The 13,167-nt window shown below is 42.0% G+C and overlaps 1 protein-coding gene across 1 annotated transcript in view; it reads right to left on the bottom strand.

The window, feature by feature from the left end:
* GLUD1 (glutamate dehydrogenase 1) overlaps nucleotides 1–12,953 on the bottom strand; it is a 39,205-nt gene extending 26,252 nt beyond the window's left edge. Inside the window, exons 1-2 of the mRNA XM_070946533.1 lie at nucleotides 12,464–12,953; nucleotides 821–901 (exon numbers count right to left, since the gene is read on the bottom strand). Coding sequence (XP_070802634.1) covers nucleotides 821–901; nucleotides 12,464–12,893 — 511 coding nt within the window. The 5' untranslated portion in view covers nucleotides 12,894–12,953. The remainder of the gene's footprint in view (nucleotides 1–820; nucleotides 902–12,463) is intronic.
* Nucleotides 12,954–13,167: the final 214 nt, after the last annotated feature.

Genomic DNA, 13,167 nt, shown 5'->3' with positions numbered 1-13,167 from the left:
AGACGAGATTCAGAATTGGGTTTTTTTACAAGAATTATTTATCTATGAAAAACAGGATATTTCTTTTCTATAGTGTTACACATCTAATTAGGTGTGCAAACTTCTACAAAGGTTTATTTGTGCTATTTGACGGTAGTTGAAGAACTGTTTGGATTCAGGCCTTTTTAAGACCAGTGGGACCAACCACTCTACTCAAGGGATATGCTCACCATTTCTTGTTTTGCTAATTTTGATCAGCTAGGAGATCAGACAGGAGATTTAAAAGCTTGTGTTACATCAGATTTAATCAATTTTTCTCTGTTTCATAAACAGAAAAGGAGCTGCACGCTGAGGCTGGATGAAGGCTAGAAATGTTATTTCTGAAATGCCCTAAAATTGGCAAAGTAGATATCTCTACTCCCAGGGACATCCTTCATTTTCAGGCACACCAAGAAAACAGAAAAGAAAACTTAAAAATCCCCAGGAAAGCATAGATCAGGGGTCTCCAACCTTGGCACCTTTAAGCCTGAAGGACTTCAACTCCCAGAATTCCCCAGCCAGCTGGGGAATTCTGGGAGTTGAAGTCCTTCAGGCTTAAAGGTGCCAAGGTTGGAAACCCCTGGCATAGACAGTTGTTTTACAAGCTCAGCCCACCTACACAATCTATGGAGGGAGGTCATCTCCCTCACAAGCCATTACTCCAAATACCTTCTCCAGGAGCTCACCAAAGCAAGGTAGATCTCTCTTGCTCCCCAAAATTCCTAGCTCTTACATGGGAATAATGCTCACAAACATCTTTCTGACAAGATTAAAAGCCCTGGGGCATTTTAGAATTACTTACCAACTACTGCACATTTATATGTCATAAGAGAAGCTAGAGCTTTCACTTCATCAACACTCACTTCCGTGCTGTAACGAATACCTGTTTTAAAAGAAACATGAATGTTAGTGACTGATGCATGTGTGTCGCTTGCCAATAAGAAATCAGCCACGAGCACAAAAGGAGCACAAAAAGGAAGACAACTATTTAAAAAAAAAAAAAGGCAATTTACCAGGAAGGCCAAATACAATGCAAATTATTTTGCCCAATCTTTTGGTGATAAAAAAAAAAAGCCAAATTTGTAACTAATTCTATCAGCTCTCATATTTGTTCCACCATGCAAATCCACAACGTGAGTCATTTTGTTCAACGATTGAATTATCATCTTCACATTTGGTTTTAAGCAGAAATCCAATCCAACTACAGACCCAGGTCCCCAAATTTGTTTTAATTTAATTAATTCAAATCAATTCATATGCCGCCCCTCGGTTTTCATAATTCTGTAAATACTTTTTTTTAAAGTAACCTAGTATTATTCACAAGGGCTCATTTTTTCAACATTGTATATGCTGTTCTTGGTCTGGAAAATCCAACTGTGAGCAAACCAGCACTAATAGGCAGCTATTATGCAATATTTGAAGTAATAAGCATAATACTGACAGAATAATATATACAGTTGGGTTTAAGGAGATGATCACTGAATGAAGAAATCATTTCAATGAAAAAAGCAGTCAAATGATTTGAACAGAGAGTAATAAAATCAAAGATAAACCCAGGGGTGGGATTCAGTTTATTCGGACCGGTTCGGGCAAACTGGATGCTAATTTTACATCTGGTTCGCTGAACCAGTAGTTGCAAGAACTGCCTGGCCCCTCCCACCCCTCCCCTCCCAAGAGTCTCCAGGTGGCCTGTTTTGGATGCCAGGTAAGTGCAGCACCCACAAAGAGGCTCTGGGAAGGCAAAAAATAGGCCTCCTAGAAGTTCTGGAAGTCTGGAAATGGGCCCATTTCCGGCCTCCAGAGCCCGGGGGAAGCTGTTCTTGCCCTCCCGGAGGCTCGAAGAAAGCCTCCGGAGCCTGGGGAGAGCAAAAAATGGGCCTCTCGGAAGTTTGTTTATTTATTTATTTATTGGTTTGATTTATATGCCGCCCTTCTCCGGAGATTCAGGGCAGCTTACAGTGCGTTAAGCAATAGCCTTCATACTTTTGTATATACCTGCTTAGTAGGGCTTTTGGCCCCCCCAAGCGATGTTCTTTTTTTTTTTATACAAAGTCAGCTTATTGCCCCCACAATCTGGGTCCTCATTTTACCTACCTCGAAAGGATGGAAGGCTGAGTCAACCTTGAGCCTGGTGAGATTTGAACTTGCAGTAATTGCAGGCAGCTGGTGCTAGTTAACAGCACTTTAGTCTGCTGTGCCACGAAGGCTCTATAAGTTCTGGAAGCGGGCCCGTTTCCGGCCTCCAGATCCCGGAGAAGGCCATTTTCGCCCTCCCAGAGGCTTGAGGAAAACCTCCAGAGCTTAGGGAGGGTGAAAACACCCCCCCCCCCCCGTGGTGCAGGAGGCCGAGTAGGCCATGCCCACCACGGACACACTCACCCAGCAACTGGGCAGACAACTGGTTGCTAAATTTTTGAATCCTACCAGAGACAATCAAACTAGAAATAAGGAGAAATTTCCTGACAATGAGAAAAATCAATTAATGGAATGGCTCCTCCAGAAGTTGTGGGTGTTCCTTCACTGGAGATTTGTAAGATGAGATTGGACAGCCATTTGTTTGGAATAGTCTCCTGCTTGAGCAGAACCAGAAGGCCTCCTCCAACGTCCCTTTGAACTCTTGTTATTCTATATTCATAAATGATATTAGCGCTTGTTCAGCAAGACTTACAACTCCATACCATTCATAATCGTTAGTGGTTTCCACTGACTGATTTAAAACACATGTCAGGCTCAAAAGTCCACAATATCCTGGATTCAGCTGCTAAAATATAAAATATAAAAAGGTAAAGGTTTCCTCTTTCTGGTCATGTCCGACTCAGGGGGATGGTGCTCATCTCCGTTTCTTAGCCGAAGGAGCCAGCATTGTCCAAAGATATTTCCGTGGTCATGTGGCCAGCATGACTATATGCTGAGCACACAGAACCTATTACCTTCCCACCCAAAGTGGTACCTATTTATCTACTTGCATTTTGCATGCTTTTGAACTGCTGAATAGGCAGGAGCTGGAGCAAGGAACGGGAGCTCACCCCATCGTGCGGCACTCAGGTTTTTAACCACTGAGCCATCGTGCCCCCTTTGACTGTATTAGTATAAAACATACTAATACAGGTGTAGGATACGCCAATTCTATTCTGTGTTATCTGGTCAATCAAGTATTTACTTTTACGAAAAAGAGACAAATTACTTTTTAATGCCTGCAGTGAACAACTTCATTTTGCAAAGTCAGCTGTACAGGAAGCGATCGCTTCCTCATTTCAGCTGTCTGGAAGCACGTTAATCTGAGGCAGCCTGTTTCCTGCTCTCTTATTTAGTGTCACCTAACCTTCCACAACTAAGCAAGGAGCAAGTTCACAGCCACTCTCATTGCGCTCTTCTTTTAATGATTAAAATTTACTAAGTTGGAGCCACAAAGCATTTAAACATAGCATTCCATGCTATGTTTCCATTTAAGAGCAATGGCAGGTCACTGAACTCTTGACAACATAATGGAAGTCTCCCATTAACTAGAAAGAAAGAGAAAATGAAGGTACTTTGTTTGATAGGAACCAAGGATTATAAATTTTATGGCTATTAAGAAATTGTTCTTGTATGTAATGGAGACTTTGATTATGCACAAGAAAAAAAAAAGGCATGTTAAGATAATATATTATCAAAATGGTATCTGGAAATAAATAGGAACAACTTTGAAAACAAAACTAATAACCGGGCCTAACTTACGCTCATGCATCTTTTAGTCTGCCTTAAATCTGTTTCACGATCACTCAAGCTGATGTTCCCTATTATAATTGCAAAAAGAAACATCTGCAAGTAAACAACCAAGCTCAGAGTGTACCAAGAACTCCAGAGCTCAACTCTGAGCTACGGTTATTCTCTTCCATTGCCAAGTATTTCATTTCAGAGGCTACGGTATTGCTAAGATTCAGTGCATCTTCCTAATCAAATTTAATGCAATTGGACTTGTCTCCAGAAGTTGTGGATGCTTCATTATTGGAGGTTTTTAAGAAGAGACTGGACAGCCACTTGTCTGAAAGGGAATAGGGCACAGGTGTCAAACTTGATATCATTGAGAGCCACATCAGGGTTGGGGGGGCGTGGCCAGGGTAGGCGTGGCCAGCTCAACGTTACTCGTGCTGGGGGCGCCTGTGGTGGCCCAAACGCTCTGCCAGTGAAAACGGAGCTCAGGAAGGCCGTGTGCAGCCCTCCCAAGCTCCGTTTTTGCTGACAGAGGCACCGCGGCCAGATCTAAGCACCCCGCGGGCCAGATCCGGCCCGCGGGCCTTGAGTTTGACACCCCTGGAAGAGGGTTTCCAGCTTCAGCAGGGGGTTGGATTAGAAGACCTCCAGGGTCCCTTCCAATTCTGTTATTCTGTTCTGTTCTTTTGTGCCTTTTATTTCAAGAGATGGAATAAAACAGCCATTAGAAATGCGAGAAGAACTGCATCAAAGTTAGCAGTATTCTTGCCCAACCAAGGCTAAGCTTCACTTTGTCTAAATGCTCAGGCGATTTGCTTTTCTGTTATAAAAGCCTCCTACTACAAAATGACTCACAGCCATGGTTAAACTTTCCACTGGAACTGGCACAAGATGTTGTTTGTTAAGGATTTTCTTTTCCTCCGGCACACCCGAAAAAGAAAGTTAACCAACAGTCTGCAAAGAACAGATTCGTCTCCTTTGTACTGAAGCAGCAATGAAAAAACCACCAAAGAATCCTGAAAAAATGTTCAATTTTTGAGCTTTTAAGTCCCTTCTGAAAAAGACAGGCTTGTAGGTAAAACTGTACTCACACACACAATTTAGCAACTGCTTACACAGAGCAATAATTTTGTGAGTAGTGAATACAATACAGTTTGTGAATAGTGATACAAAAACATGGTGAAGTAAGGATCTTATCTATCAGTATTAGGAATAAATCCAAACAATTTAGTAGTAAAGTAGCTAAACCCAGGTGCCTTAAATAAAGCTTATATGATGGAATATTTTATAGCAAAAAAAACAGAGCCATCTTCAGGGGATCAGCAACCCCATAAACCACAGGCTTCAAGATATTCCCGGAAAATCCTTACTCCTCTGCCAGAAAATGCCAACAGATGTGTTTTATTGCCAAATTACTAGATATTTTTAAATGGGGCTGTTCCTGGAAGATAAGACACCCAGATCCTTGAGTCGAGTTTGGGATGGAGAAAGGGAAGTGATGAAGCAGAACCAAAACTGAAAGCCATCACGCATGGCATAGACCAGTGATGGCTAACCTTTTTGCCGTCATGTGCCAAAACTGGGGGGAGCACGGGGGGTTTGCGTGCATGCGTGCCCACACCCATAATTCAATGTGCTCCACCCCCCTGCACACGTGTGTGTGACCCCCCGTGCTCCCCCCACTTTTGGCACGTGATGGCATGGAGGGCCCGGTAGGCCTGTTTTTCGCCCTCCCCAGGCTCCAGAGGCTTTCTAGGAGCCTGGGGAGGGTGAAAACTTTCTAGGAGCCTGGGGAGGGTAAAAACTGCCTTCCCCACGCTCTCCGGAGGCTGGAAATAGCCCGTTTCCTGACTTCCAGTGGACCCGGAAGGGCCGAAAATAAGGTGACCGCCGCGCACATGTGTGCTGGAGCTGAGCTAGGGCAACGCTTGCGTTGCACACAGATACAGCTCTGCGTGCCACCTGTGACACGCGTGCCATAGGTTAGCCATCACGGGCATAGACTCCCTTTTCTTTACACAGGCTGGGTTTAGGTTTAACAAGAGTTTTGGACATTTTGATTTTTTAGCAAAAACACAGTAACCGGGAAAGCAAGCGTTAGTTCTTTTGTTTATGCGCTTCTCAAGAGGAAAAGACAGCCACTATTAAGAAGCTAATAGGGGTTTTAAAAATTAAGGATGCTTGCAAACGAAAGAGATGACCATTATAACTGGGCTTAAGGCTCTAGTAGTAGTTGATCCAGAGGTACAAAGACAAAGACAAAACGTCAACAGGGTTATTTATTCAACATGACTGTTTCTACAGGAACAATGGTCTCCTTTAAGATTAGGTATCTCTGTTAAGAGTCTGGATAAAGCACAGAGATTAACATATGTTGCTCCATTACTAGAAGGTCATTCCTGTTTCCTGTACCTTGTTAGGATACTTTTAGTTCTCTGGACAGCTGTCCATATGATGAATAGGAGCAGCTGTAGTTTCTTCTGAAGCACAACCTCCAAGCACATGATCATACAGGCAAACTAACACCAGTGTACTCTTTACTGTATTATGATTGTGAATTGTTTGCATGGTTTTCTTTACAGCTGGGGGGGGGGGGGAGAGGAGGAGGGAGAGAAAAACAGTCTTTAAAAAATCTAAATCCCAGCAAAGAAGTCCAAGACCCATAGACCTTACAAAATTAGGGTTGAGTATTTTTAATCTATGCATGATGCTGCTACTGTTTCTTTCCGTTACTAAAAATATGTGGGTTTTTTTTTTAGTTTTTAAGAAATATTTAGGAAGTAAAACTGTTTCTATTAGTTAATTTAATGGCATATTTAAAGATGCTCTTAGAAGTGACAATGTGCAGGGTTTGGATAACCACAGCCGTTTAAAAATGAAATCCAAAAATTCAGAGAAGCATAGTAAGATATATAAGGTTCCTAACTAGTCCAGTTGACTTGGAAGACAGACTGAAAATATTTTTCAGGTGATGAAACAGCCCTGAGCAGTTTCTAAAAGCACTGCAAAAAAAAAAACAATCTTGGGATTTTGGGCAAATATATCTGCTCCGAAACAGCCATGCTTACATCATAAAAACATTAAAACCACCAACTATAAATACGCCAAATAAAATCATTGATAAATATGAGAATGCACAGATTTCACAAAAGGCAAAGAGCAGTTTACTTTTTATCCTACATTTTCATTTTTAATACTTGTTCTTCCTTCTTGCTAAATGTAAAGTTTACTATGGTTTAAAGAACAAGTATCTGAATTTTCAAAAAATTAAGCCATAATTTATTATCAATGAATACTCAATAAAGTTTGGAAATAGATTCCTGCTTCTTGAAGTAATTTACAAGACATCCTTCCAAAAGTCAGAAAGTACGATAGTCAAGAATTCCTGACTATAAATCTCAACTTTGTTCAAGGTTTTTCAACACCACAACATGTACCGCTTCTGAAGACAGGGATGATGCATGGACCAGCAATTCAAATTACCGGTAGTTCAATACCCCAATGGAATTATTTAAAGGACCTCCAAAGATTCAAGCTTTAAACTTTATTACAGATGATCAAGCTTTAAAACATAGTAATTGTTTAAATAATTTTATCTGTCAAGGAATAATTCAGCAATACCCCAAATATACCAAAATCCAAAGCATGAGAGATTGTTATATTAGAGGGGTCTCACTATTGTCAAACCCATGGACTATACCAGAAACTGCTTCTGTTACTTACACATTATGTAAAAAAGGGGTAATATATAAGTTGGTGTGAAGTTTTAATGTTACAGAGAAGGAAGACTACCTTATCCCAATTTGCAATTATCAACAAGCCTTATTAAAAAGACAGTAACATAAAGCAATTAACAAATTAAATACAGAAAAAGGGACGGTATGAAGTCCCAAATGTGCGTTTTCAAGAGGCAACTGGACTTGAAACTTCTTGGACGAGAAGCAAAATGTCTTCAAAGAAACAGACAAAAAGTCCAGCTGCCTCTTGAAAAAGCACCTTCGGGACAACCATGACCTGGATGACTGAGAATCTCCATATGGAGACTGTTAAGAGAAAAAAAAAATTGGAGCAAATCCACGAAAAGCAAGTGGATGTAGGAGATGACCAGGCTGAACCCGAGGGAGGGGGGAGTCAAACAGGTCATTAGTCTCAAGTTCCTTCACGCCCACAAGAGTCCAGTCCACCTTGAATTCCTCGGACTGTTACCTACTGCATATTTGCTTTGACCATTAGTAGTTCAGATACTTGTAGAGAGCTTAAGCTTGCAATTAATCTGTATACCCATTTGAACTGCCTGGATCTTTTGATTTCCCTGTCACTTGACAATGGGTCTATTCTTGCTCTTGGATTACTTGTGTCTTCTAAACATCGCCACCTAGCCCAAAAGCAGCAATGTCCACAGGCATGTCATATCCATGTTATGAATCTACTCTCTTTCCCAACGTTCCCCTCTTCATAGAAAACATTCATAAGCAAATAATTTGAACACTCTAAAGCTGCTTTGGCAGCCCTGAGAGCGGTACAGGAGAGTAATGAAGTTCACCACACTAAAATGCAGAATATCTGCAGGGTTCTTGGAAGCTGCTGTTATTTACCAGCACTGGGGAACTCATAGAAGCCACTCGGATTTACTGGAGTTCCTCACGCAAGACTTTTCTTTTTTGTTACAAGGATTTGGAGATCGATATTAAATGGATTTTGGTTGCCTACATAGGTTGGGAAAAAATAATATGGTTCTTAGGAGAATAACAGTGGGAGGTAGAACTTTGTCAGCAACTTTGAAAAGATTGTATTATGTGGCGATAACTATTTCAACTATTTCAAGATTATTGCTACAACAGAGCACACCAAGAAACCAATCTGGATGGCAGAAACTGCAAGAAAATATTGCATTTGTCTTGGGTGATTCTGAAATTATCTTCACTCTATGTAGACATTAAAGAACAAAATATCTGCATCAAAGCAATTATTTTATTCAGTGTCCTTCAGTGGCCACAAAAGGAATTTTTAAACCTTGTATCCAAACTAATCTGGGCAGGCTGACTGGGACCACCCATATTTGAAGAATTCCAAAGAGACCTTATTTCCCAGCCACATAAACTTCACATCTGAAATGTTACATAGAGGTTCTTCAGCATTTCTTTTGTAAACCTCAAATAAAATTTATATTTTGATATGCTGATATAAACCCTGAGTGTTCTACCTACTGAGTCACTCTCTGAAGATCAAGCAACTGAACAAAAACATAGCATCCAAAATACAAATTTCCAGCAATTAATTGGCCTTTGGGCAACTAAGTCTCTTTCAAACCTATGGAATGGCAGGCTCCTGCAAACTCCACAGAAAACTTTATTTTTCTCGTTAAACTCAAATAAGAATGAACTATGGACTGCAGGAAATTGTCAGAACTTGCAAAAAGCTTATCACACCGGGGGACTAAAGCAGGGAAGAAAAGAGGGGAACTTCTCTCCTCCAGAGGATAGGTATGTCTCCATCATATAAAAATGCACCTTTCTAACCTTTGGTGCAGGTTTTCTTATCTAAAGAATCAGGTTACACTCTGGGGAAAGGATGTTTTGCAATTCTTACCGTTCTGGCCAGTTTTGCGCTTAACCAATCAACAACTGCCGGATACACTACATATGAACAAATCAATGACTGCACAAAAAAGATAAACAAATATATGTCTGATTTTCAAATTCATTTTAACTGCAGTACGTACAGTACGTACTCTAGTGCTTCTGACACTGAATTAGGATTGGGACAAACTCTCAGCCACACAAACCCAGTGCATGGCTGAGCCCCTTAACTCTTTCCCAGTGCAAACTTACAGAACTGCTTTGGGGAGAATTGGAGGAAGATACCTTTGAATTCTTACAGAAAACCTGGGATGCAGGACTAACATGGGTGTGATGAATCACACAATATCCGAAGATGTTCTCTGTAGCCTGCAGGGGTAAATGCTGCCAACTCTCACCTTATTTTTGCCTCCTTTAAGGGTGGGGTGGTTCAAATGAAGAGCAGTGCTACACCCCTTTCCGTTGCAAGAATGCCCGTGGGATCCACACAGCATCAAAGGCAATCTTCTTGCCACTGTGTAGCACACCGGTCTTTTTTTTTTTTTAATTTGATTTATATGCCGCCCTTCTCCAGAGACTCAGGGCGGCTTACAATGCGCTAAGCAATAGCCTTCATACTTTTGTATATTTATACAAAGTCAGCTTATTGCCCCCACAAACTGGGTCCTCATTTAACCTACCTTAGAAAGGATGGAAGGCTGAGTCAACCTTGTTTACTGTTTAATCATACAATAAACAGCTGAACTACCAAAGAAGCCATTCTGATTCAAGTATTAAGGCTTTAATTCCCCCTCTTATCCCAGGGTATATCCCAGTATGAAGCAACTAAGGGAAAATGCTATAAGGTTCTTTAATAGCCGATTCAGTCTTAAAGTGACTTCCATACTCAAGGCCAATTATATCTCCTGTTCCTCTGCTGAAAGGAGTACACAAGTGTTTAAAAAGGTTAACCAGGATAATGTAAACAGTGATCCTAGGAAATGTATCTATGTAAGAAGCAGGAAAGAGCTATGAAACAAATTGGATCTGCTGTTACTTCCCTCTTGAAAAAATCACAAAAACAAATTTGAAAGTTTTTCTTTTTACTGTAAGCAAACCAGAAAAGTCACAAATGCCGACCACTCCCAACTGTCTACCGCACTCGTACATATCTTCTCATAACTGAAAATTTCATGTCAGTAACAGAACCCCTGTAACTATTCCGCAAGAGGAAAAAAATAGAAGAATTTACTAGGAGGCCTTGCCAAGCAAAGATTGGAAGGAGTTTGCCATTGATGCGGGCTGTTAATTATTTCGGCAGGACCAACTTTTGGAAGAGATTTTTTCCATTTGTAATCCGCAGTTAACCATTCATATTCAAAAATGGGACATGCGGTCAGAGTGGGAAGGTAAATAAAAAAGAGAATCAGTCTCTGCAAGCTGCACTCAACATTTTTTTAAAAAAAAAAACAGAATAGCCAGTTTCACTAGCCAGTTTTAAGAAGGAAAATCACTTCCGACAATGAAGCAGGACAATACTCTATATTCCACAATTACAATCAAATGCTATTGTCCTTGTCCATATGAGAATAGAATATATTTATATATATAAATAAATGACTATATATAAAAAAAAAACGACAAAAAGACTATAGGGCACTGCACACCAAAACAACTAAACACAAGGACAGCTTTCCCCCCCCCCCCAATGCCATCACTGCTTAACAACTAATTCCCACAACACGCAAATAATTTACTAAGACTGTATTACTATTATTCTTCTCTTCCTTACTAGTATCTATCTCTTCCCACTTATGACTATAACCATGTTTCTTGTATCTCTCCATTTATATTGTTTTTATTTGTTCCCTGGGAAGATTTGATAGCTTATTAGTAACCTTAACTATCACTAAGTGTTGCATCTTTTTATTCTTGATGAATGTATTTTATTTTTCTTTATGTACACTGAGAGCATATGCACCAAAGACAAATTCTTTGTGTGTCCAATCACACTTGGCCAATAAAAATTCTATTCTATCATTTCCTAGTATGATTTAATTGCTTATTCGTATCCTATGACTATCACTAAGTGTTGTTATCTTATGATTCTTGACAAATATAATCATTACTATTATTCTTCTCTTTCTTCTTAGTATCTATCTTTTCCCACTTATAACCATGTTTCTTGTATCTCTCAATTTATATTGTTTTTATTTGTTTCCTAGTATGATTTGATAGCTTATTAGTAACCTTGACTATCACTAAGTGATGCAACTTTTTATTCTTGATGAATGTATTTTATTTTTTGTTTATGTACATTGAGAGCATATGCACCAAAGACAAATTCCTTGTGTGCCCAATCACACCTAGCCAATGAAGAATTCTATCTATCTATCTATCTATCTATCTATCTATCTATCTATCTATCTATCTATGTGAAAAGTTAAAATCTGGGGTGTTTTCCCACGTCATTATAAGTTTGTTAGTTAAAATGTTTAAAATCCTGGCTAAGATCTATCTATTTATCTATCTATCTATCTATCTATCTATCTATCTATCTATCTATCTCTATCTCTCTATCTCTCTATCTATCCATCTCTCTATCTATCCATCTATCTATCTATACATATATATATATACACAAACACCTCAATCATGCTGCAGCAAACTGACAATGGAGAACCGTTTATTATCATATCCCTATAAGGCTTTTTTTTTTTTAAAAAAAAAAATGTTTGTGGGGCTATTTGCACATTTACCAAACCAATCGCTCTCCAAGAGACAGGATCCATAAGATCAATTTTAACTCCCGAGCAAAAAAAAAAAAAAAAAAAAAAAGCACCACACACAAACAGCTTGTGCATTTGTGTCATGCTTGGACCCTAAAGTAGATTTAGGGGGTGGAGAAGCGCCCATTCCCTTTCTCGTATGCCACACAAGACGGCCGGAAGAAGACCCAGAGACGGGGAAAGGAAATCTCCTCGGCCACGTATGGAAAAACAAAACACCCGTGTTTATATATATATATTTCAGAGAAGCGGCGACGCCCCAAAAAAGACAGACCCGCGTCTGGGAAAAGCCTGGCCAAGAAAGGGCCACGGGATCCTTGGCAGGGAGGCGGGGCTGCTGCCTGCCTGCCTCCTTCTGTCCCAGACGCGTGTCGGCGAGTGCACGTGTGAAGGGCGTCCTCTCACCTCCCTTGCAGGGCGTGCGGTGCTGGCTGTGCTGGGCGCGGTAGCCCTCCACCACCTCCCACTCGCCGTTGTCGCGCTTGATGGGGAAGGAGACGCTGAGCACGTGGTTGCAGGGCTTGATGATGCGGAGGATGCCGCGCACGCGGTGCCGCTTCTCCTCGGCGCTCTCCCGGGTGCGAAGCCCCGATACCAGCTGGTCCTCCACGATGCCGGCGCCTCGGTCGAAGAAGCCTTCCACCATGCGGAAGAAGTTCGGGTCGTCCTCGGAGGCCTCGTCGCGGCTCACCGCCTGGCTGTAGCCACGGCGGGACTCCCCGGGCACCACCAGCTGCAAAGCCGAGGCCGCGCAGGGCTCCGCGCACGGGGAGGCCGAGGCGGCGGCGGCGGCGGCGCGGGCGGGCGCCAGCAACTCTCCCAAGCGGCGATACATGATGGCGGCGCTCCTGAGGCGGCGACGGGGACGCCCGGCCGGGCCGCCGCCGCTGCCTTTAAAGGGGGACCCGCAGGGGCGGGCGGGAGCGCGCCCCCGCCCCGACGGCCTCTGCGCACGCGCGGGACGCGCCGGCGCCACGGCAACGCGCCGGAAGGACCGCCCCCGCGGCGCGGCGCGGCTCGCCGTTGGCCCGCGCTCGCCCCGCCCACCGTTTCCGAGGCAGTTGGTGGCGGGGGGTGGGGCGGGGGCTAAACACGACCTAGTAAGATGG

Source organism: Pituophis catenifer, unplaced genomic scaffold (genome assembly GCF_029215685.1).
Source record: "Pituophis catenifer annectens isolate HBS135680 unplaced genomic scaffold, rPitCat1.0.hap2 SCAF_6, whole genome shotgun sequence".
Lineage (NCBI taxonomy): Eukaryota > Metazoa > Chordata > Lepidosauria > Squamata > Colubridae > Pituophis > Pituophis catenifer.
The sequence above is the reverse complement of the archived record's forward strand: the minus strand, read 5'-3'. Positions and strand labels throughout refer to the sequence as shown.